Source organism: Lepus europaeus, chromosome 5 (assembly GCF_033115175.1).
Source record: "Lepus europaeus isolate LE1 chromosome 5, mLepTim1.pri, whole genome shotgun sequence".
Taxonomy (NCBI): domain Eukaryota; kingdom Metazoa; phylum Chordata; class Mammalia; order Lagomorpha; family Leporidae; genus Lepus; species Lepus europaeus.
Window position 1 is genome coordinate 119,980,768 of NC_084831.1, and position 22,987 is coordinate 120,003,754.

General features: G+C 53.4%; 2 protein-coding genes across 3 annotated transcripts; both read left to right on the forward strand.

Annotated features, from left to right (window-relative positions):
- The first annotated feature begins 540 nt into the window (after positions 1-540).
- On the forward strand, positions 541-9,879 carry HAX1 (HCLS1 associated protein X-1). Of its 2 annotated transcripts, none has more exons than XM_062192364.1 (7): positions 541-715; positions 1,278-1,537; positions 1,685-1,872; positions 2,244-2,295; positions 2,424-2,530; positions 2,660-2,750; positions 9,712-9,879. In XM_062192364.1, exons 1-7 carry the CDS (start codon positions 663-665, stop codon positions 9,720-9,722), a joined length of 762 nt encoding a protein of 253 aa, XP_062048348.1. In that variant the 5' UTR covers positions 541-662; the 3' UTR covers positions 9,723-9,879. The 2 variants fall into 2 exon arrangements, with proteins under 2 accessions (XP_062048348.1, XP_062048347.1); XM_062192363.1 differs by lacking the exon at positions 9,712-9,879 and adding an exon at positions 2,886-3,139 and having other exon boundaries at positions 542-715.
- Positions 9,880-19,573: 9,694 nt separating this feature from the next.
- Positions 19,574-22,301, forward strand: AQP10 (aquaporin 10). Its single transcript, XM_062193639.1, has 6 exons — positions 19,574-19,740; positions 20,066-20,192; positions 20,739-20,876; positions 20,977-21,095; positions 21,321-21,538; positions 21,950-22,301. The coding sequence occupies exons 1-6, from the start codon at positions 19,636-19,638 to the stop codon at positions 22,125-22,127; spliced, it is 885 nt and encodes a 294-aa protein (XP_062049623.1). The 5' UTR covers positions 19,574-19,635; the 3' UTR covers positions 22,128-22,301.
- Positions 22,302-22,987: the final 686 nt, after the last annotated feature.

Below are 22,987 nucleotides of genomic sequence, written 5' to 3' on the forward strand. Positions count from 1 at the left end.
CCTTAGCTCTTAAACTTCAAGCCCTTTATCTTGCCGGCTGCAGAACTTTAGAACAAAGAACCCTTCCTAGTTAGGACAAACTCCTAGGACCAGTAGCTGCAGAGGGGACGCTCCCTTGCCCCCATCTCTCCTCAACCCTGGAGAACGTCCTCTCAGACGTCATCCAGATCAGTGTGGAGACAAAGCGGAGGGCGCCACGGAGCCCAGGCAGCGTCTGCAGGCAGCGGGCCCCCGCTGCCGTCCCCGGGCGTGGGGCGGCGGGGCGAGGAAGGGGCTCGGGCCGCCCTCTGGCGGCTTTTTCCGGGAGGCCATCAGAGTCGAGCTCTCGAAACCCCTGTTGGATCGGGTTGGTCGACAGTAAGGAAAATCGACTTAGGATGGCGGAGATCACCGGGAAGTGGAAATGCGGCGGGCCCGCTCCCCCTGCAGAAAACCGCTCTCCAAAAGCTGGGGTGAAGACCGCTTTTCACGTCTGAGAACCCTCCGCCCCGCTTCCCCGCCCACATCCGGCTTACAGCCGTTTTACGACAGTTCGTCCGGATCGCGGGCTTGCTTTCCGGTAGCGTGGACGGACGCTCCGCTCGGTTTCCGACACCGTCGCGCAGGCCCCCTCCTGGGCTACGGGGGGGCGGGGGTTCAAAGGTTCGAGTCCCAACACGGGAATGAGCTTCTTTGACCTCTTCCGGGGCTTTCTCGGCTTTTCTGGACCTCGGAGGTGAGAGTTGGTCCGGGTCAGAGAAGGGAGAGGCTCTTCTCGGGGCTGCTTGACCCCTTCACCCTATTTCTTGGAAAGAAAAAAGAGAAAAACAACCTTTCCCCACCCTGCAACTTCTGCGGAGCGCAGGAGGTCGCAACCTTGAGCACTCACCCCGGGACAGTAATCAGGGCGGTCGTTAAGAGGCTGAGAAACAGCAACCTAAGTCTCTCCTACCTAGGGTGATGCAACAGGGACCCGGGCGGGGAAGACAATGGGGGCTTGGGGAAGAGGAAGTGAGCCAGGACCTGGGGAGAGGGGAGGGGCTGGCGGGCGCTGAGGAGGCACGAGGGAAAGATGCCCTGAGGGGAGTTGCAAAGTCAGGACTGACTGATGAAAATGGAGGAAGAAAAGCCAGAACTGTCCGCTGATAGATTTGGACCTGACAACTTGCTTTCCAGCGGCCCCGCCCCTCTCCCCCACCCCCCATCCCCCAGCTTCCTAGCCCCCGCTTTTGCGTACTTTGATTTCATGGCTTAAAATAGTGCTGAAATCTTGGTGGCCGATCTGCCTCCGCCTTCAGCCACAGAGATCCCTTCTTTGGAGGGATGACTCGAGATGAAGATGAGGATGATGAAGAAGAGGAAGAAGGAGCCGCATGGGGCCATGGGAGCTCCAGGTTTCCTGGTTCCCAACCCCCGGAGGAGTTTGGATTCAGCTTCAGCTTCAGTCCGGGAGGAGGGATGCGTTTCCATGATAACTTCGGCTTTGATGACCTAGTCCGGGATTTCAATAGCATCTTCAGCGAGATGGGGGCCTGGACCTTGCCTTCTCACGCTCCCGGTGTGTGGACTTCCCAGAGGGAGAACCCGTGGTTTCTAGGGGGCTGGTGGGTGTGTGAGCTTGCAGGGAGTGGGAAATGCGAGAAGGCTAATGATTTCAGGGAGCTTAACGAGCCCAAGCCCTTTCCCACCTGCACCCTTTCTGCAGAGCTTCCAGGTCCCGAGTCAGAGCTGGCTGATGAGCGACCACGGCGGGGACAGACGCTTCGAGACTCAATGCTTAAGTACCCAGATAGCCACCAGCCCAGGATCTTTGGTGGGGCCGTGGAGAGTGATGCGGGAACTGAGTCTTCCAAACCAGCAGCAGACTGGGGCTCCCAGAGGCCTTTCCATAGGGTGAGTAGCCACCCCGTGTGAGCCTTGTGTGCACTAACAGCACAAAGACCAGGATCTTCCTTGGAATCCTATACATTTGAGTTGGAAGTCCAGGCCTTCCGCTTAACTCTGCTGATATTACGTTTCTTGTAGGATCTCCTTTGAGGGAGGGAGGGGAATGGGAGTTCTGTTTCTTGGAAAAAAAAAAAAAAATCCACTGGTTTAGATGAGTGCTTGTTCCCAGGAGGCTTTCTTGGTAGAAGGCTGTGGAGCAGTAGGTAGAGCTGTCATGACCGCAGGTGCTCCTCCTTGGGGCGGGGTCAGGACTTAGGAGTAGTTTGAGGCTTTCGCGTCAGAAGGTGGTCTCTTCATCTGTGTGGCTTCTTCTGCAGTTTGATGATGTGTGGCCTGTGACTCCCCATCCCCGGGCCAGAGAGGACAATGGTGAGTCTGGAGGGAGGGCATGTGTTCTGGACCCGGTCCCCCATCCCCCGCTGCAGGTCTGCCCTGCCACACTTGTCCTCTTTCTTCCCCTTGGACTCTCCTGGTTCTTAATCTCGGTGCCTTTCCAGATCTTGATTCCCAGGTTTCCCAGGAGGGTCTTGGCCCAGTTCTGCAGCCTCAGCCCAAATCCTATTTCAAGAGTATCTCTGTGACCAAGATCACTAAGCCAGACGGGGTGAGTTAGTGAGAGAGGGGGGTGAAAGGAAGCCAGCCAGCGAATGCCCTGGAAAGAGGGCTCTGTCGAAAGAGACCGCTGACTCGCCCTTAGTGATGTTGGCAACATGGCGGGGGCTTCTCCCTGCAGGCCGTGGAGGAACGCCGGACTGTGGTGGACAGTGAGGGCCGCTCGGAGACCACGGTGACCCGGCAAGAGGCAGACGGCAGTCCGAGAGGCGGTGAGTTAGGGGCACGGTTCAGGGGTCCGCCGTGCCACTGCCTGCGGAAGGGAAGCATTCTCTGTGTCTCTCACAGCCTCTGCCCTTGCCCCGTCCAGGCTCTCCAGTGCCTTACTGTATGATTTTTTCCCTTAGATCCAGAATTACCGAGGTCTCCATCCCTGGATGACGCCTTTTCCATCCTGGGTTTGTTCCTGGGACGTTGGTCCCGGTCCCGGTAGCCTTGTTACCCCCTCAGGGGTCTCCAGGTCCCCCTGCACTGCCCACCATCAGTGAACTGGGCCACTTCTCCTGCCCACTTCAGGGGCTTGGGTGTGTGCACCAGGAAGCTGGGGCAGGTCAGTGTGTCACCCGCCCAGACTGACCAATAAAACCTCTATTTATGCTAATTTCTTGTTCTTGGTTTTGTCAAGGCTGTTTTATTTCCCGGAACCATGCAGAGCTTCTCAGATTATCTTGACTCACAGCCTTCTCCTTGTTTGATTTTTTTTCCCATTTCCAAAACCCGATTTGATAAGGAAGGATCAGATACCAGCAGAAAATCATTTTCGTACAAGGTGACATAATTTCAGGAAAGTTCTTTTAAAAAGGATGCATCAGATTCAAAAAAAAAAAGGGGGGCGGGGTGGAGGATGTGTGTAACCGGGGGATAACTGCTTCCTTAGTCTGTCTCAGGTCACTGAGCAACAGTTTGTGAGATAATCTGAGGGTCCCGTGGATAAATGCTTCTACTCCACTGGCTGTGGTTCTGTTTTTATGTACGTTTGAGGAAGTGTGAGTATAAGTAGCACAAATATTCCTAGTTCCTTTTCTCATCACGAAGGCTTTCACACTGGTTAAGAGTGACAGATCTGGGGCAGGTGTGCGGCACAGTGGGGTAAGCTGCTGCTTGGGAGGCCACACCCCTGTCAGGGCGCTGGTTTGCATCCCCTGTGCTCCAGCTCCCCGCTAACGCACCCGGGAAGGCAGCAGATCCTGACTCCAGTACTTGGGTTCCACCCATGTGGGAGATCAGCAGTGAAGCTCCTGGCTTCAGATCGGCGCAGCTGCAGCCATTGTGGGCATTTAGGGAGTGAACCAGCAGATGGAAGACCTCGCTCTCTCTTTCCTCTCTTGCTTTGCCTTTCAAATAAAAACATAATATTTTTAAAAAATAAATATCATAGTTGTATTTAGTGGGACATGTCTTCCCCCCTTTTTATTATTCTCTAACTTCTCTAGTATATAAGAATACTACAAGAGGGGGCGGTATTGTGGTTGAGTGGGTTAACTGCTGCCTGACTGTGGGGTACTGGTTTGAGTCCTGGCTGTTCCACATTTTTTTTTAAGTTTTATTTATTTATTTATTTGAAAGGCCGAGTTACAGACAGAGAGAAAGACAGAAAGGTCTTCCAACCACTGGTTCACTCCCCAAATGGCCACAATGGGCAGGGCTGGGCCAGACCAGAGCCAGGAGCTTCATCCAGGTCTCTCAATATGGGGTGCAGGGGCCCAAGGACATCTTCACTGCTTTTCCATGCCATTAGCAGGGAGCTAGATCAGAAGTAGAGCAGCTGGGCGGCGCCACGGCTCACTAGGCTAATCCTCCACCTGCGGCGCTGGCACACCAGGTTCTAGTCCCGGTTAGGGTGCCAGATTCTGTCCCGGTTGGCCCCTCTTCCAGGCCAGCTCTCTGCTGTGGCCCGAGAAGGCACTGGAGGATGGCGCAAGTGCTTGGGCCCTGTGCCCGCATGGGAGACCAGGTGAAGCACCTGGCTCCTAGCTTCGGATCAGCGCAGTGCGCCAGCTGCCGCGGCCATTGGGGAATGAACCAACGGCAAAGGAAGACCTTTCTCTGTCTCTCTCTCTCACTATCCACTCTGCCTGTCCAAAAAAAAAGAAGAAGAAGTAGAGCAGCTGGGACTCGAATCAGGGATACCCGCTGCAGAAACAGTCTATAGCAGTCTCTACCTGCTACACCACAGCGCCGGCCCCCCTGTTCTGTTTCTGATCTAACTCCCTGCTACCATGCCTGGGAAAGCAGTAGAAGATGGCCAAGTGCTTGGGCCCCTGCACCGACCTGGGAGGACCGGAAGAAGCTCCTGGCTCCTGGCTTTGGATTCACACAGCTCTGACCATTATGGCCACTGGGGAGTGAACCAGTGGATAGAAGACCTCTCTCTCTCTGCCTCTCCTCTCTCTGTGTTACTCCCTGCACCCTTGTGGGAGACCCAGTTGGCTCCTAACTTCAGCCTCACCCAGACGTGACTGTTGGAACCATCTGGGGAATAAACCAGCAGATGAAAGACATCTCTGTGCCTCTCCTCCTCACTCTAACTCTGTAAACAAACAAACAAGATTTTGGGAAAACTGGGGGAAAAAAAATAAAACAGCATTGGATCTCTAATACATTCTGGTCCAGATGGATTGAAGACCTCTTTCTCTCTGTCTCTCCCTCTCTCTGTCACTTAGCCTTTCAAAAAAATAAATAAATATAGCCAGCGCCATGGCTCACTTGGTTAATCCTCCACCTGCAGCGCCGGTATCCCATATGGGTGCCAGGGTTCTAATCCCACCTGCCCCTCTTCCAGTCCAGCTCTCTGCTGTGGCCAGGAGGGCAGTGAAGGATGGCTCAAGTGCTTGGGCCCCTGCACCCGCATGAGAGACCAGGAAGAAGCTCCTGGCTCCTGGCTTCGGATTGACGTAGCTCCGGCTGTGGCGCGCCATTTGGGGGGAGTGAACCAATGGAAGGAAGACCTTTCTCTCTGTCACTCTCTCACTGTCTATGACTCTAACCTGTCAAATAAAAAAAAAAAAATCTAAAAAATAATAAATCCTTTTATTTTTAAAAAGCCAGCTTCCAGGTCATCGCTCACTGGGCTCTCTGGGGTACCTGCTGTATGTGTATCCACAATTTCCGAGCCTGGAAATTCTGAATATTAGCAAGGATGTGAGGAAGTGTATCCATGTTATACTCCTTGGGAGAGTGTGGGATTAATGCATCATTTTTTTTTTTCTGTAAGACAATCTGGCAACACTCTGAAATTAAATATGCACATGCTGAATGAGCCTTGCAGTCCTCTCTGTGGTACATGCAAGGAAAGCTGTGTCTAGATTCACAGGGGTCACATCTAAGAACGTTTTATTGCAGCATCATTCAGGAAGCACTGTAAGAACTGCCTGTTGGGATTTTTATTTATTTACTTAAGAGGCAGAGTTACAGAGAGATAGGGAGAGACAGAGACATCTTCCATCCCCGGGTTCACTCCCCAAATGGCCTCAGTGGGTGGAGCTGTGCTGATCAGAAGCCAGGAGCCAGGAACTTCTTCCAGGTCTCCCACAAGGGTGCAAGGGCCCAGGTGTCTGGGGTCATCTTCTACTGCTTTCCCAGGCCATAGCAGAGAGCTAGATCGGAAGTGGACAGCCAGGACTAGAACTGGCGCCCATTATGGGATGCTGGCACAGTAGGTGGTAGCTTTACCGCGCTATGCCACAGCACTGCCCCAGTGAGATTTTAAAAGTTCGTAAGAAGCCAGTATTGTGGCACCGGTAAAGCCGCCTCCTGAAGGGCTGGCATCCCATATGGGCACCGGTTCCTGTCTTGGCTGCTCCATTTCCCATCCAGCTCTCTGCTATGGCCTGGGAAAGCAGTGGAAAATTACACATAGAGATACAGGAATCTGGGAGACCATGATGAAGCTCCTGGCTCCTGGCTTCAGTCTGGCCCAGCCTTGGCTTTTGCTGCCGTTTGGGGAGTGAATCAGGGAATGGAAGATCTCTCTCTCACTTTATGTAACTCTTTAAATACATCTTTAAAAAGTCAGTAAAAAAACTGAAGCTGAGTCATCCGGTTGTTGAATTTAGCAAAGATTTCAAAGCAGGTACAAGGTGCAGGGGCCCACGGACATGGGCCATTCTCTGCTGCTTTCTCAGTACGTTAGGATGGGAAGTGGAGCAGCTGGGACTTGAACCGGTGCCCATAAGGGATGCCGGTGCTGCAGGCAGTGGGTTTACCTGCTACGCCACAATGCCAGTCCCTCTTGCTCTCTTTTTTACTCTCTTTCCCTCTCTGTCCCTCTGCCTTTGAAATAAATAAATAAATCTTAAAAAAGAAAAAAAAAAAAAGGAGGTCTTTTAGGCGGAAAGGAGTGACACCAGATAGTAACTGGAATCTACAAGAGGTATGAAAGCCCCGGAAATAGCATGCAGCAAGTCCGGAAAACCTGGATGCTGTGTCTGGGTATCTTCTCTCAGTTTCCTTAAAAATGCCATGATTGTTAAGGCCGTAATTACAGCGCTGTGTTGTTGAGTTTTTAACACGTATAAAGTAACATATTTTGCAAAGAGGTAATATATTTCCCAAAATTGGCATAAGGGAGGGGAGAGAAATGGAGATATATTGAAGTGACGTTGGTCTAGGATCGAGGAGGATCCAGGGGAGATAGAAGACACCACACACACACACACACACACACACACGAGACAGCAAAGTGACAGACAAATGCGAACATTAATAATTACATTAAATGTGGACAGACTAAACTCCAAAATCAACAGACCAAGTTTGTCAGGATAAAAAAGCAAGAGCCTAAAAATGAAAAGGAGGCCGGCGCCGTGGCTCAACAGGCTAATCCTCCACCTTGCGGTGCCGGCACACCGGGTTCTAGTCCCGGTTGGGGCGCCGGATTCTATCCCAGTTGCCCCTCTTCCAGGCCAGCTCTCTGCTGTGGCCCGGGAGTGCAGTGGAGGATGGCCCAAGTCCTTGGGCCCTGCACCCCATGGGAGACCAGGAGAAGCACCTGGCTCCTGCCATCAGATCAGCACGATGCGCTGGCCACAGCGGCCATTGGAGGGTGAACCAATGGCAAAAGGAAGACCTTTCTCTCTGTCTCTCTCTCTCTCACTATCCACTCTGCCTATCAAAAAAAAAAAAAAAAAAAAAAAAAGAAAAGAAAAAAAATTAAAAGGAAAGAAACCAGTGATGCAGGAGGGAGGCAGGCAGGCTGGGAGCATCATGATGGGTTTAGAATTGTGTATATGAAACACAAGAAATCTGTATATATAAATAGAAATTTTGAAAATTTTAAAAATTAAGAAAAAAATTGTAAAGCAAGATCCAATCATATGCCATCCACAAGATATGTGTTCCATATCCAAAGACATGCACAGGGTGAAAGTCAAAGGCTATAAAAAGAAAGGCCACACATAGGCCGGTGCCGCTGCTCAGTAGGCTAATCCTCTGCCTTGCAGCGCTGGCACACCGGGTTCTAGTCCCGGTCGGGGCACCGGATTCTGTCCCGGTTGCCCCTCTTCCAGGCCAGCTCTCTGCTGTGGCCCGGGAGTGCAGTGGAGGATGGCCCAAGTGCTTGGGCCCTGCACCCCATGGGAGACCAGGAGAAGCACCTGGCTCCTGCCATCAGATCAGCGTGGTGTGGCGACCATTGGAGGGTGAACCAATGGCAAAGGAAGACCTTTCTCTCTGTCAAAAAAAAAAAAAAAAAAAAAAGAAAGAAAAGAAAGAAAGGCCACACAGACAGTGACCACAGCCTGTTTTCCAGAAAGGACAGAGGGGAGTGAGGCAGGAGGCAAAAAAATATCACTCGAGATGAGTAAATGTTTAGGTACCCACGTGAGGCACACTTGAGTTGCAAGGAGAAGTAGCCCACTGAACAGTTACAGGTGGGAGTCTTCCTGCTCCTCCCTCAGAACTGCTGGAACAAGTGGATGGATCTGGATAACACTGTCAACCAACCTGACCTAGCCAACATGGAAACAGCCAAAAAGAGCAGTGAACAGTTCACCTGGGAAATTATCAAAGACCAGAAAATAATTCTCAATAAGTTTGAAAGCAAGGGGTGGACATCGTGACTCAGCAGGTCAAGTGGTGGCTTGGGACACTGCATCCCATTTCGCTGTCACTTGGAGTCCCAGCTATGGGAGGCAGAGTTAGACACTGAGAGAGAGAAAGACAGAGAGAAAGGTCTTCCTTTTTCCATTGGTTCACCCCTCAAGTGGCTGCTACTGCTGGCACACTGCGCTGGCCGAAGCCAGGATTCAGGTGCTTCCTCCTGGTCTCCCATGTGGATGCAGGGCCTAAGCACTTGGGCCATCCTCCACTGCCCTCCCGGGCCACAGCAGAGAGCTGGACTGGAAGAGGAGCAACCAGGACAGAATCCAGCGCCCCGACCGGGTCTAGAACCCGGGGTGCTGGTGCCATAGGCAGAGGATTAGCCTAGTGAGCTGCTGTGCCACGGCGCCAGCCTATGCCACTTCTTAACCACCTTCCTGATGACACATCCTGGTTCAAGCGCTTGGGCCTCTGCCACCCATTCAGGAGGCCAGGCTGGAGTTTTTGCCTCCTGGCTTCAGCCTGGCCCAGCCCTGGCTGTTGCAGCCATTTGGGGAGTGAAACAAATGGATGTAAGATCTTTAGCTTTCTTCCTCTCTCTCTCTCTCTCTCTCTCTCTCTCTCTCTCTCTCTAACTCTGCCTTTCATATAAATAAATGAAATATTTTTAAAAATGCATGGGATGGGCCTGGCGCTGTGGATTTAGTGTCAGCATCACATATAGGCGCTGGTTTGAGTCCTGGCTGCTCTACTTTGATCCAGCTCTCTGCTATGGCCTGGGAGAGCAGTAGAAGATGGCCCAAGTTCTTGGGCCCCTGCACCCATATGGGAGACCTGGAAGAAGTTCCTGGCTCCTGGCTTTGGATTGGTGCAGCTACGGCCGTTGTGGCCAATTGGGGAGTGAACCAGACCCGCGGATGGAGGATCTCTCTCTCTCTCTCTCTCTCTCTCTCTCTCTGTGTGTGTGTGTGTGTAACTCTGACTTTCAAATAAATAAATAAATCTTTAAAAAAAAAAAAAGAATGTGTGGCATGGGGGCCAGCGCAGTGATGTGTTGGTTAAAGCTGCTGTCTGAGGTGCTGGCATCCCATTCGGGTGCCACTTTGATTCCCAGCTGCTCCGTTTCCCATCCAGCTACCGGCTAATGTACCTGGGAAAGCATCAGAGGATGGCCCAGGACCTTGGGCCTCTGCACCTGTGTGGGAGACCCCGAAGAAGCTCCTGGCTCCTGGCTTCAGATTGGTGCAGTCCCTGCCGTTGCAGCCATCTCGGGAGTGAATCAGCAGATGGAAGACCTCTCTCTCTGTAACTCTGTCATTCAAATAAATCCTTTTATAAATAAATAAGTAAATAAATCTTTTAAAAATGCATGGGAGATGGGTCGGCACTGTGGCGCAGTGGGTTAAAGCCCAGGCTTGCAGTGCCAGCATCCCAAATGGACACCGGTTCGCATCCCGGCAGTTCCACTTCTGATCCAGCTCTCTGCTGTGGCCTGGGAAAGCAGTAGAAGATGGCTCAGGTCTTTGGGCCTCTGAACCCACATGGGGGACCTGGAGGAAGCTCCTGGCTCCTGGCTTCAGATCACCTCAGCTCCAGCCATTGTGGTCATTTGGGGAGTGAACCAATGGATGGAAGACCTTTGTCTCTGGCTCTACTCTCTGTAACTCTGCCTTTCAAGTAAATAAAATACAAAAAATAATTTAAATAAAATGTATGGGTGAAGCTAAAGCAATGCTTAGAGGAAAATTTATAGAGTAACGCCTATATTAGGAAGGAAGATTTAAATTCAATAATTTAATTTATAATCTTTATAATCAACTCAGAAAACTAGGGAAAAAAAGAGTCAAACTTAGAATAAATAGAAGGAAGAACATAATAAAGACCAGAGTGAAAATCAATAAACAGAAAGCAAAATAATTAGAAAAAAGCAATTAGAATTCAAAAGTTGGTTGTCTGGAAAGATAACAAAATAGACAAGTCTTAGCAAGATTGGCCAGGAAAAGAGGCGATAACATACAAACCACAAAAGCAAGAATGAAAGGGGCGTTTCTATAGACCTCAAAAATCACAGGATTATAAGGGAATATTGTGAATAAGTATGTATCCAACAAATTAGGGAATTTTGATGCTATGGGAAGAAACCCTGGAAAGACAAACTACTAAAATGGACTAAAAAGAAAACAGGGGTTGGCGCTGGGCAGGTGGGTAAAACTGCCACCTGCAGTGCTAGCATCCCATATGGGTGCTGGTTCAAATCCTGGCTACTCCACTTACAGTCCAGTTCCCTGCTAATGCACCTGGGAAAGCAGCAGAAGATGGCCCAGGTCCCTGGACCCCTGCACCCATGTGGGGGACCCAGCTGCTCTACTTCCCATCCAGCTCTCTGCTGTGGCCTGGGAAAACAGTAGAAGATGGCCCAAGTCCTTGGGCCCCTGCACCCAAGTGGGAGACCCAGAAGAAGCTCCTGGCTCCTGGCTTCGGATCAGCGCAGCTCTGGCTGTTGCGGCCAAATGGGGAGTGAACCATCGGATAGAAGACCTCTCTCGGCTGGCGCCGCGGCTCAATAGGCGAATCCTCCGCCTTGCGGCGCTGGCACACCGGGTTCTAGTCCCGGTTGGGGTGCTGGATTCTGTCCCGGTTGCCCCTCTTCCAGGCCAGCTCTCTGCTGTGGCCAGCACCTGGCTCCTGCCTTCAGATCAGCGCGCCAGCCGTGGCAGCCATTGGAAGGTGAACCAATGGCAAAAGGAAGACCTTTCTCTCTCTCTCTCTCTCTCTCTCTCTCTCTCACTGTCCACTCTGCCTGTCAAAAAAAAAAAAAAAAAGAAGAAGAAGAAGAAGACCTCTCTCTCTGTAACTCTGACTTTCGAATAAATAAATAAATCTTTAAAAAATTGGGTCTCTTTAAAAAACAGAGAGAGAGAGAGAAAATGGAAAACCCAAATAGACATATCTATATCTATATATCAAGTAAAAAAAGTAGAATTTAAAATCTTTTCCCGAAGAAAAGCTGGGCCCAGATGCTTTACTGGTGTCTTATATCAGAACTGGAAGTAGAAGTGAGACGCTATTTTTGGGAAATGGAGAAAGAGGAATACGTCCCAGCTGATGCTGTGACACGGCCAAAGGCCACGCGAAAGCTCCAGAGCACTGTGCACACAGGTGCAGATTTTTCCAACAAAATCTTGGCAAACAGAACCTAGTAACACATTAACGAAATTATTCCCCGTGACCACAAATGGGGCTTCTCCCAGCAGTGGTTATGGTTGCTTTAGTACACAACTGATGTGATGTCATGTTCATACAGAAAAAGACAAAATCCGCATGACCGTCTGACTAAAGACAGAAAAAATACCGGACAAATCCAACAGCTGGGCAGGAGAGAAACCAAGGGAGGCCGGCCTGGTGGCGCAGCCTCAATGCCGGTGTCTGAGCCGGCCTCGTTCTCCATTGCCTGCTTCCGTCCACCCCCTGCTAATGCGCCTGGGAAAGCGGTGGATAGTGACCCAAATACCTGGGCCCAGATGGAGTACCTGGCTTCAGTCTGGCCCTTCCCCAGCCCTGTGGCCATGTGGGGAGTGAACCAGCAGATGGAAGATGTCTCTCTGTCTCTCCCGCTGTCATTCTGCCTTTGAAATGAGTAAATGAATGAATCTTTTTTTTTAAGAGATGCCAGTACTGTAGGTGGTGGCTTTACCCATTACACCACAGCACCAGCCCCAATAAATCTTTTTTAAAACCTCAATAGGGCTGGTGCTGTGGTGCAGTGGGTTAACGCCCTGGCCTGAAGTGCCGGCATTCCATATGGGCGCCAGTTTGAGACCCGGCTGCTCCTCTTCTGATCCAGCTCTCTGCTGCAGCCCGGGAGGGCAGTGGAGGATGGCCCAAGTCCTTGGGCCCTGCACCTGCATGGGAGACCAAGAGGAAGCACTTGGCTCCTGGCTTCGGATCAGCGCAGTGTGCCAGCTGTAGAGGCCTTTTTGGGGATGAACCAACGGAAGGAAGACCTTTCTCTGTCTATCTCTGCCTGTCAAAAAAAAAAAAAAAGCCACAGTTAATGTCATCTTCAGTGTTGTCAGATGGGAGTTCCTCCAGCGAGGTTAGAACAAAGCAAGAGCATCTGCGTTTCCCACTTCCATTCGGCACTGGCTGGGGGAAAGAAAGACAAGGAAATGGGTAAGGAACGAAAGAGAAGACACGGACTGGGAGGGGAAAGTAAAACGCCTTTATTTATAAGCACATGACCCTATACTTAGGTAATTAGAAGCAGGTGTTCACCTTTGTGTGCATCTAATAGGACATTCCAGGGGCATGGGGGCGGGGCACAGAGCACATCCCGGGTGTCCTGGAGATGTTTAGCAGGGCTGGCCTCTGATGAGTAAGTGGAAGACCCTCCCCTACCCTCACCCCGGCCAGTAACTGTGCAACAGCTGCCACGCAAGCCTGACCCCATGAACGTGCAACAGGCAATACTGAGACTGCTGAAGAACTCTGCTCTCAGCCAAAGTTGCACGCTGTGGAAACAGAAGCATGTGGTGTAAGGACACTAAGCATATATCCATCTAGAAACTGAATGTGAAAGTAACCTTTTTCCTTCTCTTTTGTCTTTTTAAATGTTTACATTTATTTTTTAGTTATTTGAAAGGGAGAGAGACAGACAGAGATCTTTCACCTGCTGATTCACTCCCCAGATGCTGGGGGCTGGACCAGGCCAAAGCCGGGAACCAGGAACTCTATCAGGTCTCCCATGTGGGTGGCAGGGACGCACCTACTTGAACCATCCTCTGCTGCCTCCCAGGGTGCACATCAACAGGTGTTGCATCCACTTCTCAGCTAAAATAAAATGTTACAAAAACCAGTGACAGTCACGCATGAAATTTATTGAAAATGAGAAGCAAATGAGAAACAAATGAGAGGTAAGGTAACCAATCAGGACCGGCCACCAATCGGGACCAACACTCCTTATCAGAGTGCGGCCCCCAACAGCTGTTTACATAGCTTTTTATAGTATTCTGACCACTAGGGTTCACAATTTCGAACCGGACCCCTGGTATGCAGTGAACAATAAAGAGGAAAACTAGAATATGGCTGTAAGATAACAGATAACAACAACTAACAACAACAAACCCAATAACAGATCCAAGATATGGTTGTAAGATAACAGTGATGGACACATTTCGGTCAACCTAGTTCCTGGGAATTTGGGCCCACATAGTTTTACAAGATACACCCTTAGCCATTAGCAAGCAAAGCTAATATGTACAGAAGCAAGAGGTCTGCAATTAGCTTTTAGCCACACTCACTCCATTTTGATTCTGATTTTACACAGGGAGCTTGATCAGAAGGATAGGTTGGGGCCGGCGCTGTGGCATAGTGGATAAAGCCACCGCCTGTAGTGCCGGTATCCCAAATGGACACGGTTTTGAGACCCAGCTGTTCCACTTCCGATCCAGCTCTCTGCTATGGCCTGGGAAAGCAGTGGAAGATGGCCCAAGTCCTTGGGCCCCTACACCCACGTGGGAGACCCGGAAGAAGCTCCTGGCTCCTGGCTACGGATTGGCACAGCTCCAGCTATTGTAGCCAAATGGGGAAGTGAACCAGAGGATGGAAGACCTCTCTCTCTCATTCTCTGCCTTTCCTTCTCTCTCTGTGTAACTCTGACTTAAAATAAGAAGAGTAGGCATTTGGTTATGGGATGTGGTGGGAGGAAGACAGAGTGGGAGAAGGAGGGGGAGGGGAAGGGGGGTGGGGGAGAGGCAGGAGAGAGGGGAGAAGGGGAGGGTAAGAGAGGGAGGACATGGTGGCTTCTGGTAGTCTTCAGCCTGGAACACTGGGAGGGTGGCTGGTGGTTGAACAGCCCTGGACACAGACGCTGGTCGGGCATTTCGAGCGGTTTGTTGGGGTCGATCTTGGGAGATGCACCTGCAAAGAACTGAAGAGGGCAGCATTGCGCAGGAGTGGCTGACACATGGTGCGGGTCCAGCGGAAGCCTCAGCAGTTCTGGAATTGAGGCAATTCTTCAGACTGTCAAAACTAAGTCAAAAGCGCAAGGACTTCGAGTGTCCCTGCACCAGCCAATCCCTGGTTGCCGAAAATCTACTGGGAAAGCTCCAGACAACTCTTTTTTTTTTTTTTAAAGATTTATTTATTTATTTGAAAGTCAGAGTTACACAGAGAGAGGCACAGAGAGAGAGAGAGAGAGAGAGAGAGGTCTTTCATCTACTGGTTCACTCCCCAGAGGGTCGCAATGGCTGGAGCTGTGCTGATCCAAAGCCAGGAGCCAGAAGCTTCTTCCAGGTCTCCCATGCAGGTACAGGAGCCCAAGAACCTGGGCCATCTTCCACTGCTTTCCCAGGCCATAGCAGGGAGCTGGATTAGAAGTAGAGCTGCTGGGGCCGGCGCCGCGGCTCAGTAGGCTAATCCTCCGCCTTGCGGTGCCGGCACACCGGGTTCTAGTCCCGGTCAGGGCACCGATCCTGTCCCGGTTGCCCCTCTTCCAGACCAGCTCTCTGCTGTGGCCAGGAAGTGCAGTGGAGGATGGCCCAAGTGCTTGGGCCCTGCACCCCATGGGAGACCAGGAGAAGCACCTGGCTCCTGCCATGGGAACAGCGCGGTGCGCCGCTCCTACCGCGGAGGCCATTGGAGGGTGAACCAACGGCAAAAAGGAAGACCTTTCTCTCTGTCTCCCTCTACTGTCCACTCTGCCTGTCCAAAAAAAAAAAAAAAAAAAAAAGAAGTAGAGCTGCTGGGCCTCAAACCGGCGCCCATATGGGATACTGCACTGTAGGCAGCGGCTTTACCTGCTACACCACAGCGCCGGCCCCCAGACATTTCTTTACAGACAAGGGTAATTTCCAGTGAGGGAAGCAGCTGTGTGGGGCAGCAGTTAACATTCCCAGCACTGGAGGGTGGGCTCCCCGCCCTGGCCAGGGGTCGGGAGAATACTGCCCTGTCCACTGCAGTTCCCCACTGGCACTGCTCTTGTTCTACTCAGATCCAAATCTAAAAAAAAAATTAATCGGCCGGCGCCACGGCTCACTTAGCTAATCCTCCACCCGCGGCACCAGCACCCCAGGTTCTAGTCCCGGTCGGGGCACCAGATTCTGTCCCGGTTGCTCCTCTTCCAGACCAGCTCTCTGCTGTGGCCCGGGAGTGCAGTGGAGGATGGCCCAAGTCCTTGGGCCCTGCACCCGTATGGGAGACCAGGAGGAAGCACCTGGCTCCTGGCTTCGGATCAGCGCAGCGCCAGCAGAGGTGGCCATTTGGGGGGGTGAACCAATGGAAGGAAGACCTTTCTCTCTCTCTCTCTCTCTGTCTAACTCTGCCTGTCAAAAAAAAAAAAATTTTTTTTTATTTGAAAGGTAAAGTTACAGAAAAAGAGAGCTAGAGACACAGAGAGAGACTGAACCATCTGCTGGTTCACTCCCCAAATAGCCACGATTTCGGGGACTTGACCAGGTGGAACCCAGGAGTCTGGAGCTTCTTCCATACCTCCCACGTGGGTGCAGGAGCGCAAGCACTTGAGCCATCCTCGCTGCTTTCCCAGGCACATCGCAGGGAGCTGGATTGGAAGTGGAGCAGCCTCATGGGGTGGCGGTGTTGCATTAGCAGCTTAACCCACTGTGCCACAACGCTGGCCCTCAGATCTGGATTTCTTATGGTCAGTTTGCCTTGTTGGGAAAAGCTTCTACACGATTCTAGTTGGTTTTCTTTTTTGGAGGGAACTTTAAGAGAAGGGTTAATAGGCAAGTCAGTAGCCTTTACTGCTACAATTTTTTTTTTTTAAAGCATTCCAAAAATTGAAAAACAACAACAAAGAACACGTATTGTGTAACTGCTGAACTTCTCAAGATGGCCTGGATGGCACACCTGCCGCTCAGGTGTTGCTCCTTTATAGAACGCACGCCTGAACGTGCAGGGTGCAACAGGTGCCTCTTCCATCCAGTCCCACCACTGTGTTTCGGCTCTCAGCCTTGTGCTCGGCAGGGCTGCCATGTTTGCCAATGGTTGCTTCCGGCTCCTGCAGAGGCGGCACAAACCGGTACGTCTCATGGCGACACTTTCCAGTCGGTGACGTTCCTTCGTGGTTTCTCTCCTGCGGCGGCGACCATACAGAACCCTACAAGGGCTCTCAAGGTCTGGAAGAGTCTCATCAACCTCCGCTGTACCACTGATTCTAGATTTTCCTTGCCTTTGGCTAGCACCCCGCCAGGGCCAGGCAGGCAGGAGCGGGACGACCCACACCTTCTCCCACGAGTGCGGGCGTGCCTCCACACCGTCCTTAGCCCGAGGTCTCTCTGCTGTGAACACAGCATGGGAACGCCAGGAGAACCCACCGGGGGTGACCCGAATGCCAAGAGGGTCCTCTTGCCGCCGGTGCAGCCAGCTGGGCGAGTCCTTTCCTTGCGGGCTTCTTTTTCGCTCAAGGAAAGACAGGGAAGTTCAACTGGGACGCTTGGCTGTGAGCCCCCAGGGGAAACAACCACAGCTCTGTTTCCAGGATCTGGATGCCCTCCAGATCGAACTCCCTGAGGTGTTCACTGTGTGTGAAGGTTGAATTTCTAGCCTAGATCCATGAAGTTGATTCTCAGCATCGCGGGGTGGCCACTGACTGGAGGCTGGCCGCTTGCTCTGGAGGACTCCCTAGGGTACTCTCTTAGAGCTGGCCCCTCGGCTGCCTCTTGTTTTTGTTTTCCCTCCAGAAGAATCTTATATGCATTTTTTTTTTTTTTGACAGGTAGAGTGGATAGTGAGAGAGAGAGACAGAGAAAGGTCTTCCTTTTTGCCGTTGGTTCACCCTTTAATGGCTGCTGCGGCAGGCGCATCGTGCTGATCCGAAGCCAGGAGCCAGGAGCCAGGTGCTTCTCCTGGTCTCCCATGCGGGTGCAGGGCCCAAGCACTTGGGCCATCCTCCACTGCACTCCCGGGCCACAGCAGAGAGCTGGCCTGGAAGAGGGGCAACCAGGATAGAATCCAGCGCCCCAACCGGGACTAGAACCCGGTGTGCCGGCGCCGCAAGGTGGAGGATTAGCCTGTTAAGCCACGGCGCCGGCCGTATGCATTTTTTTAAAAAAGATGTATTTGTTGATTTTTTTGAAAGGCAGAGGCAAAGAGAGCTCTTCCATCCACTGCTGCACTCTCCAGATGGCCACAATGGCCAGGGCTGCACTGATCTGAAGCCAGGAGCCAGGAGCTTCTTTCAGGTCTCCCACATGGGTGCAGGGGCCCAAGCACTTGGGCCATACTTTGCTACTTCCCCAGGCCACAACAGAGAGCTTGATTGGAAGTGGAGCAGCTGGGACTCGAACTAGCACACATATTGGATGCCAGCAGTGCAGGCTGGGGTTTTGCCGTGCGCTGGCCGTGGTTCTATCAAGTTGGTGGCCTTTGAGTGGAGCCGTGTAAGACTGGTGGGGCCCTGGCCATGTGTGTTTGCTGCAATGTCCATCCCTTGCTGGAAAGAACGTAAGGGTGAGGACTGAATACTCCAGAAACCTATGGAGAGTGCACTAGCTGGGTGCTCCGAGGGCAGGAAAGGCAAGTCCTCGGTAGCCACGGGCTCCACACCCATGAGTTCAACCCACTGTGGACCCAAACATTCAAGAAAAAAGTTGCAGGGGCCAGCGCTGTAGCATAGCAGGTAAAGCCGCAGCCTGCAGCACCACCATCCTATATGGGTGCCGGTTCGAGTCCCAGCTGCTCCACTTCTGATCCAGCTCTCTGCTATGGCCTGGGAAAGCAGTAGATGGCCCAAGTCCTTGGGCCCCTGCACCTGCATGGGAGACCTGGAAGAAGCTCCTGGCTCCTGACTTTGGATTGGTGCCAACTCTGACTTTCAAATAAATAAAAAAACTTAAAAAAAAAAATGTGTGGGGGCCGGTTTTGTAGCTTAGCGGGTAAAACTGCTATCTGCAGTGCCAGCATCCCATATGGATGCTGGTTCAAGTCCTGGTTTCTCCACTTCCAATCCAGTTCCCTGGCAAGGTACCTGGGAAAGCGGCAGAAGGTGGCTTGGGCCCCTGCACCTGCGTGGGAGATCCAGAAGAAACTCCTGGCTCCTGGCTTCACCTGGCCCAGCCCTGGCTGTTGGGGCCATTTAGGGAGGGAACCAGTGGATGGTTGCTCGCTATCTCTCTCTCTCCCTCTCTCTCTGTAACTCTTTCAAATAAGGGGATAAATCTTTTTAAAAATGTGTGTCGTCGGTTTGCACCGACTAGAACACGAACACAGCTCTAGGAGGGCAGACCCGCTGTTCTCCTTTCCTTGCTGAATGACTCTGGATGGAGGCTTACAACAAGCAGTAGGATGTGGCCATGTGTGCCGTGGGGTAAAGGTGGTGCGCATCCAGAGAAGGGAAGGCGGGGCTTAGTGCCAGTGTGAAGTCCCCAGCTCAAGCCATGGCAGGAGACATGAAGACAGCATTCTCTCACCAAGACAAGACTCTGCATGAAGGAAGTACAAGCATTTAATTGTGTGGGTTCCACTCCCACAGTCTGTGGTCTCCAGGCCAGCCTCTCTGGAAGTTTACTGAGCTCTCCAAGCCTCCAAATGGTTTGGAGAAAGGCTTCCCATGGCAGACGAGAGGCTCTGTGGAGTGCCCAATGGACTGTGAGAAAACAGCATTTGAACTCGCTTGGCCATTAACTGCGTGATCCTGGTGGGGGAGGGAGAGTGTAAGGCTCAGTATCCTTATCTCGAGAATGGGACTGCGAGAACTAACGTTATCTGAAGCAGGTACTTCCCTCCACCTGGGCATGGGTGGATGCCAGCCCCTGGCCGGAATGTGGATGAGGGACAGAAGACGCAGAGCAAACTCCAGGCTCTGGCTGCACACATAGCGTGTCCACGTACGCCTGCCCTCCCCTGTAGCCCTTGCACGTGCATCGAAGGCTATGTTCTCCGGCCCACACACGTGTGTGGACATTAGTTGCAGTTCAGGAGCCGAGCTAATTGGTTTTAAAGTCTCTTTCTTATCTTTTCCCCTGGTAGGCAGCAGCTGGGCAGTAGCAGTGTGGCTCTGCAGACAGAGGGAATAGTCGCCGCGACAGGGCTGTCCCTACCATGGCCTTCAGTCAGCTCCAGGCAGAAGTCAGGGACCACCTGCGGATCCACAACCTCCTGGCCCGACAGTGCCTGGCGGAGTTCCTGGGTGTGTTTGTGCTCCTGGTATGCAGGGACGTTGGGGAGGTGGACAGAGGTTTCTGGTTCCTGCTGGTCTCTTGCCAGCCTCCGTTTTCCATCTTTCACCCACTTCCCTGTCCTCTTCCTCCTCATCTCTCCCCCTTCCTCTCCTACTTCCTCTCTCTCTCTTTTATTCCAGTCTCTTCTCCTTTCTCCCTTTCCTCCTCTTTCTCCTTCCTCTTCCACTTCTTCCATTTCTGTTTCCTTTCCTCTTTCTGCTTGTCTCTGCTCCCACCTCTTGGCTGCTCCCCGAGTGTCCCCGTCTCCCTCTCCTGGGCCCCGTGTTCCTCCTCTCTCCTTTCCCCCACAGCTCATCACCCAGGGCAGTGTGGCCCAGGCTGTGACCAGTGAAGAAAGCAAAGGCAACTTCTTCACCATGTTCCTGGGGGGTGCTCTGGCCGTGACCGTCGCCATCTACGTGGGCGGCAACGTCTCAGGTGAGGGTGGTGGTGTGTGGTCATCGGGGAGGGCAGCGAGTGTACGTGAGCGTGGGAGTCTGGTGGCGGTGGTCACAAGGCACATCCCTTGGTGACTCACGGACATTATCTCCCTAAGCTTTGCCAGTGCCCTCCCTGGACTGAGATATGCCTTTGCCCTCACCCAGCCCCTCCCCTTTCTGTATCTCTCCAATCCCCTTCCTCACATTGATCCCTGGCTTGCTTGGGCAGGAATCTAAGGCATTGAAGGTAAGTGTGCCCCTGCAGCCCTCTGGGGCTCCTGTCTGCCCAGGACCGCACCTGCTCATTCCCCATCACTCTGGGCATCAGCCTGTCTGGAGCCCTGAGACCCGGCGTGCTGCAGCGGGAAGGAGCAGACAGGCCCAGGTGCACTGTGCGACCCCGCTGAGTCACCTACACTCCTGCGCCTCAACCTCCGAAGCTCTATGATGGAAAGAATACTGTGTGCCTTGAGCGTTGTGGGAAGCAGCAGCGGCATGGCAGCGCCACTTACTGGACGCTGGTTTTCTTTCTTGTTCCTTCAAGGGGCCCACCTGAATCCGGCCTTCTCCCTGTCCATGTGCCTCCTGGGACGCTTCCCCTGGGCCAAGCTCCCCATTTATATCTTTGTGCAGCTGCTGTCTGCTTTCTGTGCCTCGGGAGTCACCTACTCCGTCTACTACGGTAACAGAGGGGGCAGGGGCGGGGGCACTGTGTGTGGGCAGGGGTGCCCGGGAGGGTCTGGGGACAAAAATGGAAGCCTGGCTGTTCCTCTTCCCTGAAGATGCCCTGCAGAACTATACAGGTGGGAACCTCACAGTGACTGGTCCCAGGGAGACGGCCTCCATCTTTACCACTTATCCTGCCTCTTATCTGTCCCTGAGCAACGGCTTCTGGGACCAGGTGGGTGTGAGACAGAGACCTCTGGGATCCCAGGCTACTACTGTCTAGGGGAGACCTTTGTCCTGTCCCTTGGAACCCCAGCCTGCTGTCCAGGCTCTGGGTAGGATGTGGGGTGAGAGCTGTCTTGGCACCTGCCCTGCTCCCCCTCCCCCCACCCCCAGTCCCAGCTGCCTAGGTTGGACGAAGCCGGATGACATAGATTCTTCTGCTTCCGTCAACTCCAAGGTTCTGGGCACCAGCGTTCTGATTGTGGGGCTCTTGGCCATCCTGGACAGACGGAACAAGGGCGTGCCTGCCGGTCTCGAGCCAGTGGTGGTGGGGCTTCTGATCCTGGGCATTGGCTTATCCTTGGGTGCCAACTGTGGATACCCACTCAACCCTGCGCGGGACCTGGGCCCACGGCTCTTCACCTACGTGGCTGGCTGGGGCCCTGAAGTATTCAGGTGAGAGAAGCAGCTCCTGGTGCTGTGCTCCACTGCCCCCCCTCTGCTAATGGCTCTGGCCCTGGTGCCCAGCTCTCTCCTCTTAGGGTAGCATCCCTTCTGCAAGCCCACACCCCTCTTTAGAGACCCCCTTCTGCCCTTTTCAACAGAATGCTAAGATCCAGAGGTTGTGTTCTTGGGCCCGTCATACTATCTTTCGGGGCACTAGGGACCTCATCAGCAAATTGGGTATAGTCAAGAACTCCCTATGGCGAGATGCTGGACTGAGCCCTCCTGGGGTTCCCTCCCTAAGTGTCAAGAGATTCTCTTCCGGGTGTCCCTCCCCCAGAACTACCACTGCTTGTTGCTGTCCTTGGGGAGAGGGCCTAAGGGAGCCACCCCTTATATCTCCTTTTTGTCTTTTGCTGGCAGTGCTGGCAACGGCTGGTGGTGGGTGCCCGTGGTGGCCCCTATGGTGGGGGCCGTCCTCGGCACAGCTGTGTACCACCTGCTGGTGTCTCTGCACCACCCGGAGGACTCAGAGCCAGCCCAGGAGGCGAAGCCTGCCCTACAGACTCACTCGGTCCAGACGCTGGAGTGTAAGCTGTGACCGTGACAGCCCTCGCCTGCCTCGAGGCCACTGGGGACAGCCACCTGGCTTGCTCGGCAGCCGCACGGCCACTCTTCTTCTTTATGCCAGATTCTCTGTGTACCCATCCAGGCAGCCCTTCCTCCTCAGCCGGGAAGGATGCCAGACGAGGGTCAGGAACTCACCCCTCACCCCTGGCCCCACGACGGGTATTCTGACTCTCAGGGCCTCTAGGAACGCAGGAGCGCCCAGCAGCCGCCAGGGGGCGCGTGCCCGGGGTGCCAGCCTGGGGAGGCTGCGGGACCCCACGGGGGGCCAGGACCCGACCACCGAGCGCGGGCCCGAATCCTGGGCACGTCCCTCCAAAGCCTGGGCCCGACTGCACCTCCCAGCTCTCGGAACCTCGGCGCCGCCCGCCGTCACCCTCACGGGGCCGCCCGCAAAGGTAGCCGAGGGTGAGGCGACTGCCTCCACCCAAGGGGCGTGGTGCGGGCCGAGCACAGCCCTCGAGCCCGCGGAGACGGGCAGAGAAACTGAGGCACAACTCGACAGCTGGACATTCGGGGCCGTGTCGTTCAGGGAGGGGGTGCAGTCCAGTGAGGCGATCCGGGGCGAGGAGAGCAGGCGAAGGGAGTGGGCGGTGGCCCCTAGGGGCGTGATCCCGGGAGCGAGGGGAAACCGGCGTGGAGGAAAAGCCTCGTCGTTCGCCGCGCCCCCAGCCCTCACGCCCCCCTCCCCGGAACGTGCCTTCCGCAGGGCAGGCGGCGTCCTCCCAGTCCCTTCCCTACGCATTAAACAGAACAGCTCGGCGCTACCTGGCCTCGCCAATCGTTTGTTTCAGCCGCGGGGAGGATGCGAGGGCTGGGGTCCCGGCCCTAGGC

Coding starts and splice junctions, on each gene's coding strand:
- HAX1 (XM_062192363.1), top strand. CDS start 663: ATGAGCTTCTTTGACCTCTTCCGGGGCTTTCTCGGCTTTTCTGGACCT. Junction 716..1,277: donor GGCTTTTCTGGACCTCGGAG/GTGAGAGTTGGT, acceptor CTCCGCCTTCAG/CCACAGAGATCCCTTCTTTG. Junction 1,538..1,684: donor CTTGCCTTCTCACGCTCCCG/GTGTGTGGACTT, acceptor CCCTTTCTGCAG/AGCTTCCAGGTCCCGAGTCA.
- AQP10 (XM_062193639.1), top strand. CDS start 19,636: ATGGCCTTCAGTCAGCTCCAGGCAGAAGTCAGGGACCACCTGCGGATC. Junction 20,193..20,738: donor CGTGGGCGGCAACGTCTCAG/GTGAGGGTGGTG, acceptor TGTTCCTTCAAG/GGGCCCACCTGAATCCGGCC. Junction 21,539..21,949: donor TGGGGCCCTGAAGTATTCAG/GTGAGAGAAGCA, acceptor TTTTGCTGGCAG/TGCTGGCAACGGCTGGTGGT.